Source organism: Microcaecilia unicolor, chromosome 1, assembly GCF_901765095.1.
Source record: "Microcaecilia unicolor chromosome 1, aMicUni1.1, whole genome shotgun sequence".
Classification (NCBI taxonomy): Eukaryota; Metazoa; Chordata; class Amphibia; order Gymnophiona; family Siphonopidae; genus Microcaecilia; species Microcaecilia unicolor.
Genome location: NC_044031.1, coordinates 738,537,171 through 738,558,716, shown reverse-complemented (window position 1 = coordinate 738,558,716; position 21,546 = coordinate 738,537,171). Strand labels below are relative to the sequence as shown.

At 44.4% G+C, this 21,546-nt stretch overlaps 1 protein-coding gene across 1 annotated transcript in view; it reads left to right on the top strand.

The window, feature by feature from the left end:
• Positions 1–21,546, top strand: part of ABHD2 (abhydrolase domain containing 2) — a 156,360-nt gene that overhangs the window by 54,729 nt on the left and 80,085 nt on the right. The window contains exon 3 of the mRNA XM_030189696.1: positions 8,857–9,055. Within this exon, the coding sequence (XP_030045556.1) occupies positions 8,862–9,055 (194 nt within the window). The 5' untranslated portion in view covers positions 8,857–8,861. The remainder of the gene's footprint in view (positions 1–8,856; positions 9,056–21,546) is intronic.

The following is a 21,546-nucleotide window of genomic DNA, read 5'->3' as shown; positions in this document are numbered from 1 at the left end:
GGGGGAGCAACACTTGCCTCTCGCTCCTCCCTCCCTTTGTGCGGGCACGCTAGGCATACCTTTGCTGGCAGCCAATAAATGGACTGCCACCACTCCCAACGTCTTGCTCTGAGCAGCATGCTGGAACTTCTCTCACATGTTCGAGAAGTCCCAGCCTGCTGCCCAGAGCTGGAAACAAGGAGCGGGGAGCAGCAGCATCAGTCTATTTACTTGGCTGGCAGGGCTCAGCATCCCCAACAGCAAAGTGAAAGATAATTCAGCAGGGGGCCCAAGCCCACATTTTGGGAGCCAGTTGTTAAAGTAGACATGGAGGGTCCTACTTTAACAACCGGCTCCCAAAATTCTTAAAAACTTAACAACCGGCTCTTGCGAGCCTGTGAAAGCCTGCTCCAGCATACCACTGCGTCTATACCACACCCCATGGTTTTGAAAAAAACTTTTCTAAAAATGTTTTGCTCAAGCTTTAATGCTTTCTTTTGTTTCATGTGAGATCGCTTTTAAAGGCACATGAGTGTCCAAAATGCTGGTATTTTAATAAGAGGTGGTACCTCTTTATAAATCAGCCTGGTAAAACCACAAATGAAAGATCAAATCAATCATAAAGCTGGATTCTGTTTAGACTGTCTGTTGAAACTGTCTTTGCTATCAGTAAATCTATATACAAAGAAAAGGTCTTATATCAAATAAGTAGATTAAACTCTGTAATAGGAAAAACACTTGTATAAACACATCAGTATCAGTAAACCAGAAAATGTCACCTGACCTGGAGACAGTCCTGGTTTCCCAAGGAGGAGTTTCTTACCTATTAGTTGTGATAGGATGAGGAGTTTGACTCTTGCATCTAGGTCCATATTTATCAGTTTTGCCTTGCACTATTTGACCCTTTAACATGGGTTGTACATGCTTGTGATAATGTACCCTGCAGCTTGGCTACTGTGTAGTGACAACTCAAGTAACTGAGACTTTGGAAATTAAGAAAGCGTCGGTGCTTCCATTGAAGGGACCATGTCTTGCTCCAAAATCTGGCTGCAAAGCATACTGTCCTGAATTCTTTTTTTCAAGGCAATGTTCTGTTTTTATATTAATCTCTGTTTACTATATTTATATTAATCAATGTAATCTCTAAGAAACTGTGAAATGTAAGCCACATGGAACAGAAACTCATTTTGGGATAATTGTGGGATACAAGTATGAATAAGTAAATAACATAACTATTGTAACTTTTGTCTTAATGATAGTTAACTGTACTTTCCATGAATTATGTGGCGATCTCGGCGGGAAATTGTAGGGAATTGTATCCATTCCTATTGTAGTAAATTAACAGTAAGGTGTACACGTCCACATAGCAAGTGGAACTGGAACTTCATTTCCCTACACCCCTTCCCGTGCACTCCGCTCCATGGATAAATCCTTCTTATCTGTTCCCTTCTCCACTACTGCCAACTCCAGACTTCGCGCCTTCTGTCTCGCTGCACCCTACGCCTGGAATAAACTTCCTGAGCCCCTATGTCTTGCCCCATCCTTGGCCACCTTTAAATCTAGACTGAAAGCCCACCTCTTTAACATTGCTTTTGACTCGTAACCACTCGCCTCCACCTACCCTCCTCCTTCCTGTACACATTAATTGATTTGATTTGCTTACTTTATTTTTGTCTATTAGATTGTAAGATCTTTGAGCAGGGACTGTCTTTCTTCTATGTTTGTGCAGCGCTGCGTACGCCTTGTAGCGCTATAAAAATGCTAAATAGTGACGTGATGCAGTTGGAGCAGTAGAAACACTTTCGTGCTGCTCCGCGGACCCTGCTCGCTCCCGGCGCCCTACGAACTAAACTGACCTCAAAAATACCAACCTAGTCCCGTTAAAGTGTTGTGGAAGGTGTATGGACCCATTCCTCGTTCCCATGCCGCTTGGAAGCTCGAGGAAGAGCTCGAAGAACGAAAAAGAAAAGCTCCCGGTAGCGAGCAGCGAATCCAAGATGGCGGCCGCATCGCCGCGAGGCGAGGCTGAATTTACCGCCAGACAGCTTGCGCAGTTAGTAGCGGCGGTGAGTACAGCGCTGGAACCCCGATTCCTTACATTAGAGGGGAAGCTGGAGAAATTAGACGGCCGGTTGGGTGAGATCACTAGCAGAACTGTGGAGGTGGAAAAGAGAGTCTCCGAAATTGAAGAGACTTGGCAACAACATGAGCCAGAACTTTCCAACCTTAAAAAACGCCTGGCTGCCCAAGAGGAGAAGCTGGATGAACTGGAGAACAGAGCCAGACGATGTAATCTTAGACTGGTGGGCCTGCCCGAAACAATTCCTGATAAAAATCTGGGCACATTGCTTGAAAGTTGGCTTTCTAAAGAATTTGCTATCTCAGACAGCAGAGGCCCACTATGCATTGAAAGAGCACACAGGCTGGGGAAACCACGCCAAAATGGATCAAAACCCAGAGTAGTAATTATGAAAGTTCACAACTAGATCCATAAAGAAGAAATTCTACAGGGATTCCGTCAGAAAAGAGATTCCCTAACCTACGCGGGTGCCCAGATCCGCATATTTCAAGATTACTCAGCCAACATACAAGAAAGAAGAAGAAAATTTCACCCGGTGTGTACAGCTTTGATTGAACAAAACACCAGATTTATGCTACGTTACCCTGCTACATTAAAAATCATGAAAAACGGGAAATGGATATCCTTTATATCAGAACACTCAGCACTGCAATATATTAACCAAGAACTGAAAAGCCAGGAAGCACCGGCTTGATCCGGTTTTGGACATGTGGTGGTGAGCATAACTTGTGATTGATTGAACTGTCCTGACGGGATAAACAGTAATGTAAAGACTTTATACATAGAGGTTATAACTTTATAAGTTTAATTGTAACATTGAGGGGCCTGGGGGTGAGCGGGGAACCGGCACGCTGTGACTCTGCCTAGATGGGGTTATCCCTCTCAAGGCAACTTTGGGAGCAAGGGGGGGAGGAAAGGGGTTTAGGTATAGGGAGGGAGGCAGGGGGGTGGGAGAGGATGGGAGGGAAGTGATAGGAGTGGGGATACGTAGCAAAATAGAGGGGAGGTTCTTAATAATGTCTGTTCTTGCATATGGAGTGTTAGGGATAATGCAAGTTCTCCCACACATTAAATCATACACCCTCCGGGGGAGGCTGGGCTCCCGGAGGACTACCTTGATGATATCTATAATAGTTTCAATGAAACAAAGAAAAGATTAGTTGATCTGGACTTAAAATATTATCATGGAACGTTTCAGGTATCACATCACCTGTAAAACGATATAAAATCCTGACCCAGATAAAGCGGCAAGGTATAGATATTGCCTGCTTACAGGAAACAAAGTTGTCTGACACAGAACACAAAAATCTGTCAACAATGGGTGGGTGAAAGCCACTTCTCCTCTTCGGGTAATAGGAAGAGCGGGGTAGTAATACTCATCCGTAAGGGATTACCTTGCACAACCAAATTAATCCACAGAGACACTGAGGGACGAATTGTACTTTTACAGATAAACTACCAAGGGCAAAAGTTTTACATCTGTGCAATACATGCCCCAAATGCTTATAGCCCAAATTTTTTCCAGACCCTTATAGCATTAGGACTGCAACATAATGATGCCCCCTGGATATGGGCGGGAGACTTTAATCAAGTACTAGACCCGAGTCTGGATAGATCCTCACCCACAGCTATCCCAGGGTCAGGTAAAGGGAAAGGGATACCAGCGCTCTGTAAACATCTCCAATTAATTGACCCGTGGCGTGCCCTCCACCCTACCACAAAGGACTATACACATCAATCTAAAGTACATTCTTCCTGGTCTAGAATTGATTACATACTGATATCACAATCCTGGTTCTTTAAAGTCCAGAAAGCCACTATCGGCCCTATGGAAATATCGGACCATAACATGATCTGGGTGGAAATTAACGTAGGTGGGGGTGGTGGAGAGGGTAACAAATGGAGATTCCCTGCATATTTGTATCAGGATAAACAACTGCTAGCTCACCTGCAAGAAAAATGGCAATTATACGAAGATACAAACCTGATATCATGTGACTCACCCATAACATATTGGGAAGCTTCTAAGGCGGTTATGAGGGGAGAAGTAATAGCATTTCAGTGTGCTAGGAAAAAGCGCCTGGCGGCCGGGATACTACATTCAGAAACAGTATATGTGAAGGCCAAGAGGAAATACTTGAGTAACCCAACAATAGCCAATAGAGACTCAATGTCAGCAGCCCTAGTAGCATTAAATTCTCTGATACATGAGCAAGCAAAGAAACAATTAACAGCGCGACGCCTAAATTTTCAGCGATTTGGGAATAAATCTGGGAAACTATTGGCAAGGGTGGCAAAGGCAATCACTGCACAGCGATTTATCCCAGTGATTGAAAACTCTAAGGGATACAAACTTAACCAATTACAAGATATAGTAAATACATTCTATGAACACTTTACGCAGATGTATACTCCCAAAAATAGGGTCCAAGGCCCCCTGACTAAAGATTATTTAGAAGATGCAAAAATGCCACGATTGCCAGAGGAAGCCCGTCAAATATTATCTGCGCCCCTACAAACACAAGAAGTATTTAAAGTAATAAAAGCCTTACAAATAGGATCAGCACCAGGATTGGACGGCTTCTCTAATGAATATTATAAAATGCTAACACCACAACTGTGTGGAGCGTTGGCGGACTATTTAGATGCAGTGGTTGCTAGGGGATCCTTTTCGCCCAGAGAGAACGAAGCGTTGATTACCTTAATTCCTAAGCCGGGTAAACCTAAAGATCAAGTAGAATCTTATAGACCCATCTCCCTTATTAATGTTGATGTCAAGATCCTGTCCCGAATACTGGCAAATAGACTGATGTATCACATGCCAATGTTGATCAGAGAACACCAGGTAGGGTTTGTTAAGGGCCGTCAGGCGGTTCAACAGGTATGGAAAGCCCTCTTAGCAGTGGCGTATGGGCAGGCTACAGGAGATCCTCTCCTATTGGTTAGCCTAGATGCAGCCAAAGCGTTTGATAAAGTTAACTGGGATTACATGTTTCAGGTACTTGAGCACACGGGCTTGGATGGCTGGTTTTTAGATGCCACGAAAACACTATACAAAAATACCACAGCCCAAATATTAATAAATGGCACCAGATCCAAACCCTTTAGAGTGGAGCGCGGCACCAGGCAGGGATGCCCATTATCCCCTCTATTGTTCCTCTTATACTTAGAGCCACTCTTGCGCACAATGCTACTAGACCCAGACATACAGGGAGTCACACTACACGGGACATTAATAAAAACACTGGCCTTCGCTGACGATATGCTCCTTACACTTACTCAACCGAAAACCTCAGTCCAACGCCTACTAGAAGTCATAGACGAATTTGGGTTCTACTCAGGGTTACAATTAAATTTGCAAAAATCATTGGCCCTTTCAGTACAGGAAACAGTGCAAAAGGAGTGGGAGGGCCCTTTTCCCTTTCAATGGGCCGTGGGCACGCTCAAGTACCTAGGGGTTAATGTACCGAGGGATTTAACAAATCTGTACAAAGAGAATATGGACCCCTTGAAGAGGCATACAAAAGAAGCTCTGCAGGGATGGCAGGGCCTACCTCTGTCTTTGAGGGGAAGAATCACCATGTATAACATGTTTATTTTTCCCAAATGGACATACATCTTCCAGATGATTCCTGCTATATTGGGATATAAAGAGGAGAGGTGGCTACATAAAACCCTTACAACATTCTTGTGGCAGGGAAAACGTGCACGCATTGGATTACATAAACTTATGAGACCTTGTCTAAAAGGGGGGTTGGGGCTACTTGACTTAAAACTTATACCAATCGCCTGTAATTTGAGGCACTTATCGGACTGGTTTCGCTCAAGGAAGTTTTTCTCCTGCACGAAAGTGGAAACCTCGCTGATGGCCCCAATGGGATTTGCTTATTGGCTACATGCCCCATCAGAAGAACTCCCAAACCTGGGCCCATATAGATTTCTATTGAACCCTTTGCGGAAAACATGGAAATGGTTGGGTAAGAAAAACAAATGGAACAGTGTAGTGTCTCCACTACTACTCATTAAAGGTAACCTAGCATTCCCAGAGGGGGGGAAATCTGCTTTGTTTAGGAAATGGGAGATTTGTAGTATTAAATACTTATTTCAGGTGGTGTCTGAGACAGGGACCATTAAAACATTCCAGGCCCTGTGCACAGAATTCGGACTTGGACAGAAAGACTATTTTCAATATATGCAGCTCAAACATTACATACGAACATTGCCTGCATTGGCTCTTACTCAGCAAGTATGGGAATCCATGAGTGAGATGCTGGGCCTGGAAGCACAGTTAAAAGTACCGCTTAAGTACTTCCATCATCATCTAAGAGATTTACAGGGGACACTTGACTACACGCAAGTGTCACAACAATGGCATCAGGAGCTGCGGTGGAAACCGGACCCAGAACAGATCAAACTGTGCTTAATGGGTGTGTATCGGGTGACGGTGAATGTGACTTGGCAGGAAATGCACTACAAATTTATCATGAGACTGTACATATCACCACACAGGGCTTATAAGGCGACCCTGAGAACAACAGACGACTGCCCAAAATGTGGAACTGTGGGGGCCTCTCTGGGGCATATGTTTTGGTACTGCTCAAAAGTGACCCCCTTCTGGATAAAACTGGGACAACAAGTATCGCAAATGTGGAACATACACTGGCAACCAACGCCAGGACAGCTATTTGATGTCTATAGGATTCGTGGCAAGTCACCAGAGGGACTTAAAGAGTTCTTGAAAAGAGTAGTCTTGATGGGCAAACGTACCATACTACAATTGTGGCTACAACCAGACCCACCTGGAACACCGCAATGGCGAGGAGCCATGATGCAATGCTGCATGCTAGAAAAGAAAAAAGTGGGAGACTTAGCCTCGAAAAAAGGAGACCAGTTCTGTAAAATCTGGCTCCCGTTTTGGGACACTCTGACACCCGTTGTGAGAAGCAGGATATTGAACTGTTAACAGAACCGGTAGTGGGAAAGAGTTGAGGGTGGGGATAGAGAGGGGGGGGGAGTTGGGGGAGGAGGGAGAAAAATTATAAGCTTGATGACATCTCCTATGTATTGTTCGAATTATTTGATGTATTGTGTCCAAGTGTTATCAATAAAAATTGATATTAATAAAAAAAAAATGCTAAATAGTAGTAGTAGTCACCATCTTGCAAGGAAACTGCTGTAACATTAGGCTCATAGTAATAAAAATCATGATAGACAGAAATGGCAAGAAAACAAGAGTGGCCTAGTGGTTAGGGTGGTGGACTTTGGTCCTGGGGAACTGAGGAACTGAGTTCGATTCCCACTTCAGGCACAGGCAGCTCCTTGTGTTTCTGGGCAAGTCACTTAACCCTCCATTGCCCCATGTAAGCCGCATTGAGCCTGCCATGAGTGGGAAAGCGCGGGGTACAAATGTAGCAAAAAAAAAAATCATGATAGACAGAAATAGCAAGAAAACAAGAGGCGAGTTCTCTGCAGGAAGGAAGACAAAGGAATGGTGACGACCAAGGAAAAAAATGGTTGACAGCTCAGGAGTCCACCAGATTTGCCAAATTTCTAATTTTGAGCGGTTAAAATCTATGAATGTCCTTCAGCTCCGCTGTCAGTATTCACGCTTATGAGGTGCTGCTTTTAACAAACGTTGTCAGTACAAAGTAACATCTTGAGGACCCCTGACGCAGGCACAATATACCGAAACACGGTCCTTGTTGGGTCTCTGTGAATGCCATGAATTTATTATTGCACTGGGAATTTCACTAAACCTTCATCTAGTGGGACTCCTTCCGAGTCATCGATCATTCCTTCCTTGGTCGTCAACTCTTCTTTGTTTGGTAGACAGAAACACTCATCCAGTCTGCCTATTTGACTTTGGATAAATGTATGTATAAAATCCTGTATGTAATCAGGCAACCTGTCCCCCCCCCCCCCCCCCATCTCTTGTATCTGCCCTCTAGACTTTTTCCATAGCTGTCCTTCAAAATCTGTCAGTGATCACCACCACCACCCCCTCTGTTAATAGGCTATGTCAGACCATATTTTGTGAACAAACAATATGTAAGCCAATACCCAGGTCACTTATGTGTTTAAGTTTTGAAATCCCACACTGGAATACAAACACACAATCCCCACAGAAAACAGTAAGAAAGTGTTACAATCTGCAAGGTTAATGGGAGGAAAAAGCCTCAAGGTTCTCTTGACCAACAGGTCAATAGAGCTACAGATGATCCATCTGACCTATAGTATGATCTAAAAAGGATCAATTACCTCATCACTGGCAAAAAAAAAAAACACATTCCCATTACCTTGCGCATTGTCATACTTTTTTTTTTTTTTTACTGTTTTCTGTGGGGATTGTGTGTTGTTTGTATTCTAGTGTGGGAATTTTTGTCTCCACAACCACAGTGTTTTGCTATTTTAAGTTTTGAAATCTCCATGGCCACCAATGTTAGCGTGTCTGTTATGCTAGAAAAAAAATCCAGCCTCTCCATGCTTTACTCCATTTCTTATGCTGGAATCTAGTTCTTGTGTGAATTCCCCACTCCCATGGATCTTATGTGTTTTTAAATTCCTGCAGATCTTTTTTTTTTTTTTAGGGCCCTGTTTACTAAGCTATACTAGAGGTGTACTAGTGTTTTCAGCGCATGCTAACCGTGTAGACGCCCGTAGGAATATTATGGGCATCTAAACGGTTAGCATGCGCTAAAAACACTAGCGCGCCTTTAGCATGGCTTAAACAGGGCCCTTTGTTTTTTTAATGTTTTCCACTGCAAACCTCATTCACATGTGGTTCTTTCTTTATACAGGCAAAATGAATGCGATACTAGAAACACCCGAGATGCCCGCTGTCTTTGATGGCGTGAAGCTGGCCGCGGTTGCTGCAGCTCTTTACGTTATTATCCGCTGCCTGAACCTTAAAAGTGCGACCGCTCCTCCAGATCTAATTTTCCAGGATACACCTTTGTCCCACTTTTTAATCAAATCCTGCCCATTGCTGACCAAAGAGTGAGTAACCACTGCAATTTTTCCTTCTGCTTACTACGTCTGCATTGGCCTCTGAAATTGTGTTGCAGTTTATCGCTCATTTTAAGTATATAAGTTCTGAGGAGATGCAAGAGAGAGGCTTATAACAGGATCTGCGGATGACAGAAAACGTGAAAAATAGCTGATCACAAGTAAAATGATGACATAACACTGTTCCTCTCTTGAAGGAAAATATAGATCTCACAGAATTCAAACCTGTTGTGACCACGTTTCGCCCCACAAAAGGCCATTCCATTACTCAGTGCAGAGATCTGTAATACTGCTGCTCATTGTCTTTTAACATAATGTGTGTGTTTTAAGGAGTTCTGTGTGACATATGATCTCCTGTTGGTGCCCCTCACACATCCTTTTTGTGGGGCAAAACGTAGCCATGTCGGGCTTGACTTCTGTGAGATACTAGCCGTAGAGCCCGTGAAAACGGGCTACTTTTGGAATGGGGGGGGGGGGGTTTCCAAGCCCCCTCCCCCGGAGTCGCCGCCCCTCCACCCGGCCTGAGCAGCACTGTAAACTTACATCAGCACGCAGCAGCAGGCACATCCAGTAAAGCTGCCGTCGGGGCGGGCTTCCTTCTCTGCCTGTGTCCCGCCCTCGTGTGACGTAACGTCGGCGAGGGCGGGACAAAGGCAGAGAAGGAAGCCCGACGGCAGCTTTGCTGATGTGCCTGCTGCTGCGTGCTGATGTAAGTTTACAGTGCTGCTCGGGCCGGGTGGAGGGGCGGCGGCAACTCCGGGGGAGGGGGGGAGGGGGAGCGGTTCCGACATCTGCAGCATGCCAATAGAGACTTCCCTCTCTGTCCCGCTCCCGCATTGGGGCGGGGCAGAGAGGGAAGTCTCTACTGCACATTTGCGAGTGAGTACGGTCACTTGCCGTTTATATGTTTGTTATTTATTTTCCTTCAATAAGTCAACACTGTTAGTAGATCACAAGTAAAGTGGATTTTTCCTGTTTGAAACTTGTGTGTGTACAGAGAGGCTGGGATATTCAGTGAAATTATGTATTTATTTATTTATTTATTTTTATTGCATTTGTACCCCACATTTTCCATCCTAGTAGCTTAAAGTAAACTGGTTACATTTGCATACAAATAGGTTTATACATGCAGATCTTTTGCATGGATATTCTGAAAACTGACTGACTAGTGGTTTACTTGGTCTAGCCTGTCTTCCTTTTAGAATCACAGCAGGGATCTTCTCTGTTATGGTGTTCCTATCCATTGTAGGGTACTTTTCCCCAGAGAAATAAGAAATGAGGAGGACTAAATGCACCTGACTAAGAGGCCTTTCTACTAAAATTTTCTAGAATCTGGACTTGGCACATTCTTGTACACTAAGCCCAAGTTTAATGCAGCAGCTTACAAGGGTTTTTGTTAAGGTCTCGTGCATGGAAAACTTAATGTGAGAGCACTTACCACCTCCTGTGTTACCCAGTTAGGACGCTAGCTGGATAGCACTTCCACGCCTGTTCCCCACCCATGCCATGCCCCCTCCCAAAAAGAATTTCTAATGAATAAATGATTAGTGTGCAGAAATAGGTAAAATATTTAAAACTTTTTAACACGTTTTGCGGTAGCCTGTTTTTCTGTGCTAAAATTCTGACATGTTTAAAATGTTTTCTTTAGTCTGAGAGCTTCCTCCCTATGTTGAAACATCAGTTGCAAAAATACATAGATTCTCTCCCCCCCCCCCCCCCCAGCCTCCCCCACCCTCTTTTTAACTTTCTTTCTTCAGTCCTCAGCTAGGAGCCCTAGACCATGAGTCCCTGTGGAACCCAATAATACATGTGAATTCTGAACGTACTCACTATTTTATATAATTAAAAAAAAAATGTCTTTGTCCTGCTCAATCTACAATTCAAGGCAGATCACAAGAAAGCGTACATATTCATACATTAAAACCACAGCACAAGACTGAAAGCAAATAATACAATGAGAGCTCCAAGCATAAGTCATCAAGGATTCTTATTTTTATGGAAACTGAGCAGGTAACATTTAGGTAACTATTGCCATCCATTGCTGAAGGAAACGTCATCAGATGTTATGAAACAGAGACTAGCCTTGCACCTGGAGTGGAGGAGTAGCCTAGTGGTTAGTGCAGTGGACTTTGATCCTGGGGAACTGAGTTCGATTCCCACTGCAGCTCCTTGTGACTCTGGGCAAGTTACTTAACCCTCCATTGCCCCTGGTACAAAATAAGTACCTGAATATATGTAAACCGCTTTGAATGTTGTTGCAAAAACCTCAGAAAGGTGGTAGGTATATCAACTCAAATTTTCCTTTCCCTATTTGAGATTCTACATGGAATGTTGCTATTCCACTAGCAACATTCCATGTAAAAACCTGCCCTTGCAGACTAGCAACGCGGCTGCGCAGGCTTCTGTTTCTGTGAGTCTGATGTCCTGCACGTATGTGCAGGACGTCAGACTCACAGAAACAGAAGCCTGCGCAGCTGCATTGCTGATCTGCAAGGGCAGACTTCTACATGGAATGTTGCTAGTGGAGTAGTAGCCTAGTGGTTAGTGCAGTGGGCCTTGATCCTGGGGAACTGAGTTCAATTCTCACTGCAACTCCTTGTGACTCTGGGGAAGTCACTTAACCCTCCATTGCCCCTGGTACAAAATAAGTACCTGAATATATGTAAACCACTTTGAATGTAGTTGCAAAAAAAAAAAGAAACCTCAGAAAGGCGGTATATAAGTCCCATTTCCCGTTCCCTTATATGTATCTCTGTAGGCAATTCATTTCTTAGCTTTAGGTCAGTCACCTGAAAAGGTGGTATAATGCAGCCACACAAAGGAGTAGTGTTTTTTGGAAGTGCTTTGCTGGTCACACTACTCCTTTGTGTGTATTCTTATACGTAGTGGACTTCAGTCTTCCGCTTCTGCAGTCTTCCTTCTCCTCTGGTATAATGCCTTCCTCCATATTGTAGTAAATTTGGACAAGATTGGTTTTTGTCTGAGTCTTGAAAATGATAAAAAATAATTTCAGTGGGCCACCTTTAAATGCGACTGGCTTAGTTGTTCCAGTTTAGATGTGTCTGCCCTCTGCATTAGAAAACAGATCTTTTTTTTTTAACTTGGATTCACTATTAAAGCAATGGCTGGGACTCTTTTCTGCCGCCCCCATGGGTCATTAACACTACTTTACAATTTACATTCCTTTTTCAAAGTTATTTTCCTGCAAAAGAGGGTGAAGTATTTTTGTCGAAGACCATAAAGCGTTAACAGAAATGGAATGTAAACCCTGACTTCCCTGGTTCGCAGCTTGCTTCTCTGACCACCGCTAAGCTACTCTCGTCCTCCTACATAGCATCGCCTGTCTCAGTGACTCAGTAAAAGCCATAATTAGGAATTGAACGGGGGGGGGGGGGGGGGGGGGGAGGGAGACGACGACGACTGCATGGTGTCCACTGAGCTGTCGAACTGAGTCAGTGTACTGAGTTTGCTGAGGAGCTAATGAAAAAAAGAAACGTGCTCCAGTTGGTGGATTCTTTTCCATTTCTCTACCATGCTGCCGTTCCTGCAGAGCTCCTGAATGTAGGGCTCCGTTTACTAAGCTGCGGTAAAAAGGGCCCTGTGTTAGCAGCGGGGGCCTGGTTTTGTCGTGCACTGAGGCCTTTCTACTGCAGCGATGGCGGCTGGGGTGGCCCTGCCACAGGCCTGGCTCTGTCTCAGCAGCCCTGCTTCTGACGCAGCCTGTAATTCTGGCGAAACATTGCTGTGTCGGGCGTTTTATGCTGAAACTTCTGGGAGCTTTTAATTGACTAATAAAGACCGTGTTTACCACAAGGTCTGCCTTTTGTTTTTATCTTCCACGTTGAATTTGGCAGACCGCCTTCCTTGTTGTTTTCTAAGTTCTGTTAATATCCACAGTTCAGCAATAGGATGGTATGGTTTTGTTATAGCCCATACTTGCATGGGGAAGGAATGTTGGAAAGAAGCAGCACTTCTTAATTTAGTCTTTGTAACTAGTGATATCTAGGTTGAATCGTCCTCCCCACCCCCCAAAAAAAGGAAGGAAAAGAAATCCTGTAGTACTTTTCTCAGCACTCAGCATTCATAGATAACACTCCCAGTATGATGTTGTACATCAAAAGTGTTTTTTCATTTCACTTAAATTGCGGTGAAGATAAATTGTTCTGATGTTGACTTTGCTAATGTCATCGTGAGACATCCATCAGTTATGCAGTGACGTCATGAGCAGGAAAAGCACAGGTAGAACTCTGCACCTGTTTTCATGCTTAACTGGCTGTGTCAAAATGTTTAGTCAGAGCTATGCAAATTGGATAGTAGAGTTTAAGCTGATGTTCAGTAAGTGACTTTTAAATACTGAACATGCTATACTGCTGCTGCTGTATTCTACTGAATTCGAGCAAAGATTTGTTTCTGTCCAAGTCTTGAACTGGATAAAAATAATTTCAAAGGGCTACCTTTAAATACGACTCTGTTGTCCCAGTTTAATGTCTACCTTTTTGCATTAAAAAAATAAAACAAAACAGATTTATTTAATTGTTTTTTTTTTTTAATGAGCCGAATGCCTCTGGTTCGTAAATGCTATGCACTTCTTAGAGAGGATTCTCGGGAGGAACTTACCACCTTTTGATCCCTGATGGCTTGTTTCAGAACCTAGCATTCAGGTTTCTAGAGAAGTGGATTGTGGGGTCCCGCAGGGTTCACCTCTCTCCCCTGTTTTATTTAACATGCTGAGGGCTTTGTTCAGTTTTGCTTTGGAGACTGCGAATTTTCATGCTTTTATATATGCGGACGATATCGCAGTCCTAATTCCAACACGGGACAATATTCAAGCCATAAATCATCGTGTAGAGAAGTGGTTCCCAAACCTGGTCCTGGAAGCACCCCAGCTAAGTCAGGTTTTCAGGATAGCTACAATGAATATGCATGAAGGGATTTGCATGCAGTGGAGGCAGTGCATGCAAATCTCTTATGAACATTCATTGTGGGTATCCTGAAGACCTGACTGGCTGAGGTGCCTCCGGGACCAGGTTTGGGAACCACTGGTATAGAGGGATAAATTTCTCAAATTACCACCTGGATGCTTGATCATCTGAAATTGTGACAAGACAAAATTCCTTTTGGTTGGGCAAAAGGAAACTTTTGTCCAGGACTATTCTTTTGTAGTAAATGATCTATCTTATAAGTTGGAATGTACCCTGAAAATCTTAGGTATCCCAACAGATCAAAATTTGTCCTGGGAACCGTAGCTGAATGGGATTGTAACAGGGCCGCCGAGAGACTAGGCCGGGCCCGGGGCAAGGCCGCCCCGCCTCCGCCCCCCCATCGCTCCCCCTGCCGCTGCTGCCCCCCCCCCCCCCCATCGCTCCCCCTGCTGCTGCAGTCCACGGTCTCACCTGCCTGCCTCCACGGCTCCGGGCCCCCTGCATTCAAGGTGGCAGTCGCAGATCGCCTTTCTTCGGGCCTTCCCTCCCTGTGTCCCGCCCTCATCTGATGTAACTTTCGGTTTCCGTGAGGGCGGGACACAGGGAGGGAAGGCCCGAAGGGAGGCAATCTGTGACTGCTGCTTCGAATGCAGGGGGCCCAGAGCCGAGGAGGCAGGCAGGTGAGACGGGGAACTGCAGCGTCGGCACCCTGATCCCAGAGCCGGGCCCCCCTTGTAGGCCTGGGCCCGGGGAGTTTTGTCCCCCCCTGCCCCCCCTCTCGGCGGCCCTGGATTGTAAAGAGATGTTTCTTTTTAATGCATAATCTCAGATGAGTCAGGAAGTATTTTACACAAGAACATTTTAGGCTAATAGTTTAGGCATTGATTTTAACTAAGCTGGCCTACTGCAATATAATTTACTTGGGCTGTCCTAAAAACTTATTGCAGAAATCATAAGTGATACAAAACACAGCCATAAGGCTTATTTGCGGTCTGAAAAAGTTCGATAGGGTTTCTCCTTTATATATCCAGTTTCATCGGTTACCCATAGAAGTAAGAATCATTTTTAAGCTTTGCTGTTTTGTTTTTAAAATTATTTAGGGATTTACCCCATCATATTACTACTACTATTTAGCATTTCTATAGCGCTACAAGGCATACGCAGCGCTGCACAAACATAGAAGAAAGACAGTCCCTGCTCAAAGAGCTTACAATCTAATAGACAAAAAATAAATAAAGTAAGCAAATCAAATCAATTAATGTGAACGGGAAGGAAGAGAGGAGGGTAGGTGGAGGCGAGTGGTTACAAGTGGTTACGAGTCAAAAGCAATGTTAAAGAGGTGGGCTTTCAGTCTAGATTTAAAGGTGGCCAAGGATGGGGCAAGACGTAGGGGCTCAGGAAGTTTATTCCAGGCGTAGGGTGCAGCGAGACAGAAGGCGCGAAGTCTGGAGTTAGCAGTAGTGGAGAAGGGAACAGATAAGAAGGATTTATCCATGGAGCGGAGTGCACGGGAAGGGGTGTAGGGAAGGACGAGTGTGGAGAGGTACTGGGGAGCAGCAGAGTGAATACATTTATAGGTTAGTAGAAGAAGTTTGAACAGGATGCGAAAACGGATAGGGAGCCAGTGAAGGGTCTTGAGGAGAGGGGTAGTATGAGTAAAGCAACCCTGGCGGAAGATGAGACGGGCAGCAGAGTTTTGAACCGACTGGAGAGGGGAGAGGTGACTAATTGGGAGGCCAGCAAGAAGCAGATTGCAGTAGTCTAAACGAGAGGTGTCAAGGGTGTGGATGAGGGTTTTGGTAGAGTGCTCGGAAAGAAAGGGGCGGATTTTACGGATGTTGTAAAGAAAGAAACAACAGGTCTTGGCGGTCTGCTGGATATGAGCAGAGAAGGAGAGAGAAGAGTCAAAGATGACCCCAAGGTTTCGAGCTGAGGAGACAGGGAGAATGAGAGAGCCATCAACAGAAATAGAAAACGGGGGGAGCGGGGAGGTGGGTTTGGGGGGGAAAATGAGAAGCTCGGTTTTGGTCATATTTAATTTCAGGTGGCGTTGAGACATCCAGGCAGCAATGTCAGACAAGCACGCTGAAACTTTGGTTTGGATGCAAGGTGAGATATCAGGGGTAGAAAGGTAGATTTGGGAGTCATCAGCATAGAGATGGTAGGAAAAGCCATGGGATGAGATTAATGAACCAAGGGAAGAAGTGTAGATAGAAAAGAGGAGGGGACCAAGAACAGAACCCTGAGGTACGCCGACAGGCAGAGGGATAGAAGTAGAAGAGGATCCACCAGAGTGAACACTAAAGGTGCGGAGGGAGAGGTAGGAAGAGAACCAGGAAAGGACAGAGCCCTGGAATCCAAGTGAGGACAGGGTATCGAGAAGTATGCTGTGATCGACAGTGTCAAAAGCAGCGGAAAGATCAAGAAGAATGAGAATGGAATATTGACCTCTGGATTTAGCCAGTAATAGGTCATTGGAGACTTTAGTGAGCGCAGTTTCGGTTGAGTGGAGTGGGCGAAAACCAGATTGTAATGGGTCAAGAATAGCATGTGAGGAGAGAAAATCAAGGCAGCGGCGGTGAACAGCACGCTCAAGTAATTTGGAGAGAAAAGGAAGGAGGGAGATGGGTCGGTGATTAGAGGGACAAGTAGGGTCAAGTGAAGGCTTCTTAAGGAGAGGTGTGACCACAGCATGTTTAAAGGCAGCAGGGACAGTCGCAGTGGAAAGTGAGAGGTTGAGAATGTGACAGATAAAAGGAATAAGAGTAGGAGAGATGGCATTAAGAAGGTGGGTGGGAATGGGATCAGAGGAACAGGTGGTACATTTTGAGGAAGAAAGGAGAAGTGTAGTTTCCTCAATAGTAACTTCAGGAAAGGAGGAAAGGGAATGAGGGGAAGGAGAGAGAGGGGAACGGACTAGTGGAGGGAGAGCTGGTGAGGTAGAGAAAGCAAGGTTTATCTTTTGAACCTTGTTGTGAAAGAATTCAGCAAGGGTCTGAGGAGATAATGAAGGGGGAGTTGGGGGAGGGGGCACCTTGAGGAGAGAGTTCAATGTGGTGAAGAGAAGTCTAGGATTAAAGCCAAGAGAGTTGGTCAGTTGGATATAATAATCCTGTTTGGCACGTGAAAGAGCAGATTGGAAGGAGGTCAGCATGAACTTAAAGTGTAAGAAATCAGCAAGGGCCCGAGATTTCCGCCAGAGGCGTTCGGCGGAGCGGGTACAGGAACGTAGGTAGCGGATATTAGAAGTCAGCCAAGGTTGGGGTTTTGTACGCCTTACAGGGCGGGTCATCAAAGGTGCAAGAGTGTCTAAGGCAGAGGATAGAGTATTGTTGTAAGAAGAAACAGCCTCGTTGACAGACGTGGATGGTGCCATAGTAGAGAGGAGGTTTGAAACATGGGAGGATAGAGATGAAGGGTCAATATCGTGAAGATTCCTAGATAAATTAGATAGGATAGGACGGGACTGGGAGGGAGGAGATTTAAGTGTGAAAGTTATAACATGGTGAAAAGAGGAGGGATGATCAGAGGCAAGGAAACTAGAAGGTGAACAGTTGGAGGAGAAGATGAGATCAAGACAGTGACCATTTTGATGAGTGGGGGAGGTGGAGCATAGTTGGAGATTAAAGGACGACGTTAAAGCGAGTAACTTGGAAATATAAGAGTTGGAAGGATCATTAGCAGGAATATTAAAGTCACCAAGGATGAGAGAGGGGGAGGAAGGATCATGGAAGAAGGCAAGCCAGGCGTCAAAGTCACTGAGAAAGGATGAAAGGGACTTATCAGGGGGACGATAAATGACCGCTATTCGAAGAGGCAGAGGAGAGAAAAGGCGGATAGAGTGGACTTCAAAGGAGGAAAAACAGTGAGATTGAGGTGGAAGAAGGGGTTGAAATCTGGAGGAGGGAGAGAGAAGTAGTCCAACACCGCCCCCACGGCCAGCAGGGCGAGGAGTATGTGAAAATAGATAACCACCATGGCACAGGGCTGCGACTAAAGCAGAGTCATCAGGGCAGAGTCATCATATATGCTTTCTTTAATCTCAGTTTTAGACTCACTTCATGGCACAAGAAATGTCCTCAAATTATCCTTTCCATCTTTTAAGGGATTTCACTTAGAGAATTTTTTTTCCAGTTTATTCTCTTATCAAGTTGTCAAGATCGGGAATATGTTGCCAATATCTGTGATTTGTATTACCTATTATGCTCAGTTTCGCAAGACTATAAAAAACTATTTTATTCAAGAAGTATGTATTATCTTAAGCTATTTTTATCATGCTTTTTTATTAGGTATTTGGCTGTTCTATATTAGATCTGATACTGTGTTAAGCTAGGTATTTGACATGTTCTCTCAGTTTTAGAGTACAATGTTAATTTTTGTTTTATTATGTACTAGTAAAAAAAGGCCCGTTTCAGTTTTTAAGGAAACGGGCGCTAGCAAGGTTTTCCTCGTAGTGTGTATGTTTGAGAGAGAGTGTGTGTGTGAGAGTGACTGTGTGTGTGTGAGAGAGAGAGAGAGAGTGACTGTGTGAGTGTGTGTGTGTGTCAGAGAGAGAATGAGATTGGGTGCGATTGTGTCTCTGAAAGAGTGTGTGTGTATCAGAATGACAGTGTGTGTGAGTGAATATGTGAGACACAGCGAGACCGAGAGTTTGCTGAACCCCTTTCCCCTCCCCCCTTCCACCCCTGTCTGAGTTCCTGAAACCCCTCCCACTTCTTCACATGTGAGTTCTAGGACCCCCCTCCCCACCTCCTGCATGTTTTTACCTCCCGCACGCTTCACACAGCCTCTTCTTTCGCTTCTGTTTCAGCTGTTCCTGTGGTCCCGCCCTCAAGGGACCACACGAATAGCTGAAACAGAAGCGAAAGAAGGACCCCCTTCCCCCACCCCGTGTCGTTCATGACCCCCCCCCCCCCCTTCCATCCCCTGTCGTTTCAGGACCCTCCTCCCCACCTCCTGCACATTTTTACCTCCTGCACTGTAGGGACGCCGCTTCACACAGCCTCTTCTTTCTCTTCTGTTTCAGCTGTTCGTGTGGTCCCACCCTCAAGGGCGGGACCACACGAACAGCAGAAACAGAAGCGATAGAAGAGGCTGTGTGATGCAGTTGACATCACTGATCTACTGCCGGAATCAGACCATGGAGCCACGGTCCCAGGCAGAGACCGAACGTTGGAGGTGAGAATTGTTATATAGGATCTTGTCCCAGTGATGGCCTCTTGTACTGTAATCTGCTTCAAACCTTCTTAGGTATCCTAGACAAAGTAAACTAAAACCTGAATGTGCGGTTCTTTGTCTTACAATTCTTGCTGCAAAGACCAGACTAGGAACAGTGGAAGGTGCTCTTAAAATAGAGGGGAAAAATCTCCTGTTTTTTGTGAGTGAAGGCTTGTAGCATAAAGATCTTAGCACTGGTTCATGATGAAGGAAGGGACTATTGGACAGTTGATAGAAAACAGGAGTATCACAGTAGTGGTCAGTATCATCATTGAGTTACAGAGCGATTACAAAATGACAATTAACGCAGTGTTTGTTTTCCAAAAATGTAATTTTGGGAGGAAGTGACATCACAGCAGTGGATGGTAGCTTAAGCGCAAAGCTCTCTCAGAGGGGCGATTAAAGTGCATTTTCCCCCGCAGACCTTGCCGTTTTAAGAAAGGAAGTGATGCAGAAAGTGATGGATACTTGGAAATGGCTTGAGAAATATAAATGCCTGGCAAATCAGAAGGATCGCCAACCTTCCTCCCAAGGAGAACGGGCCTTAGAACGTGCAGGGAAAATGGCGCTGGTGCAGTCTGAGTCAGAAGACGAGCTGCACTTGGAGAGTGAGATCGGAGACTGAGATTTCCAGGGCAAATGTGTTGCATTGGTTTAAGGAGCTTAAATCAGACATAGCAGACATGAGGTCGGATGTCCCAGGTATGCTCAATAATATAAAGAACAGAGAGAATTTGGATCTAGACTGGAGGAAGTGGAAGAGCAGATGGATTTAGTAGGAACTAATATTAACTCTCTACAGGCAGCCCAAAAACTAGAGTGTTACTGAGAGAACTGAGTTGCAGGATGCTATTGAAGATCCTGAAAATCGCTGTCGCCACTCTAACCATCGTTTCAAGGGTATCCCTTAATCGGATCAATATGCTAACCGTGCATATTGATCCGGTAAGATTTGTGTTTGTTTATATTGCACTCAGACACCCAGGATGAGGCAGAAATGGGCCTGTCTCCATCATGCTGGCCCTGAATCATGTACATCACAGTCTGGAGCCATGGATTTCTAGACCTTGTGATATTATTGCGTGCTTTGCAGATTTTGCACTGACAACAGATTTTGCGGAAGGTTAGAGCACAGAAAGAAGTGGAGTAGAATAATGTAAAAAGTCAAGTTTTTCAAGACCTTGCCAACTGTGCTTTACAATGAAGGAGAGATTTTCACGCAGTTACCTGTTACTTCCAACAAGCAGGACTGTGGTACCACTGGCTTTCCCGATTTGTTCTTTTATTTATAGTAGGTGGAACTTCAAGAAATGTATATACAGTAAAAGAGGCATGGAAGATGTTGAAGTAGCTCGGCTATGCAGATCTACCAACAGAGGAATTGTCCCTGGTGGCTCAGAGGTCATCGGCCGGTAGCCATGCTTGGCAGAAAGTTCAGAGGAGCACGGTAGTTCACAGCTCTCTCCCAGCTCTTGAAGACTGCTGTTTATTATCATATAAGTTTTTTTGCTTCTGTATAAGATTTGTGCTTAGGCAAGGGGAAGCTGCCATGTTTTAACAGGATGTATCATTCACAATGCAAAGGATGTGTGTAAAGGTTTCCTCCATCCTGACTGTGAGCACTTTCCTCACATTTTTTTTCTTTTAAGCTGGGTCAGCACTCGGAGGGGTTTGTGTTGTAAACCTCCTTGATGACATTCCTTTAGGCAGCTTATCAAATTTATGAATAAACTTGATAAACTTGGGTGCATGGAATGGGAAGTATTGTTAGGGAGGGACCTTCTAGGAGGTCTCGGGAAGGAAGCAAGGGACTAATATTGGGATCCTAGAATGTCAATTATCTCAATGATGCAGGAAAGCATAGTCTTATTTATCGTAAACAAATTGGTGGAAGGCTGGATGCAGGATCATAAGTTAAAGTTAAATTAGGAGAAAACTTTGTGTTTCAATTACCATCCAGAATTAAACCCTCAAACGATCTCAATAATGCAGTTTTTACTCTTTCCCCAATTATTAACATTTATGTTTATTTGGATTGTTCTATTTCATTGGAATTCCAAGTAAACACTGTCATTAAAAAAAATGTTTGTTTATGGTGAAACAATTTTGCTTCATAACGAGATTTTTTTGAATTGGATCAATTTGAACCAATTCCAAATAAGTATCAATTTCATTCATTGATACTTTTATCATTCGATTATTATAATATAGTGTACCTGGGCAGTACTAAACACGGCAGCCAGGTTATTATATTGTCTTTCCAGTTACGATAATGTTTCCCTTCTTTATAATAGATTATATTGGTTGCTTATAGAGGCTCGGGTACATTTTAAATTTGCATGT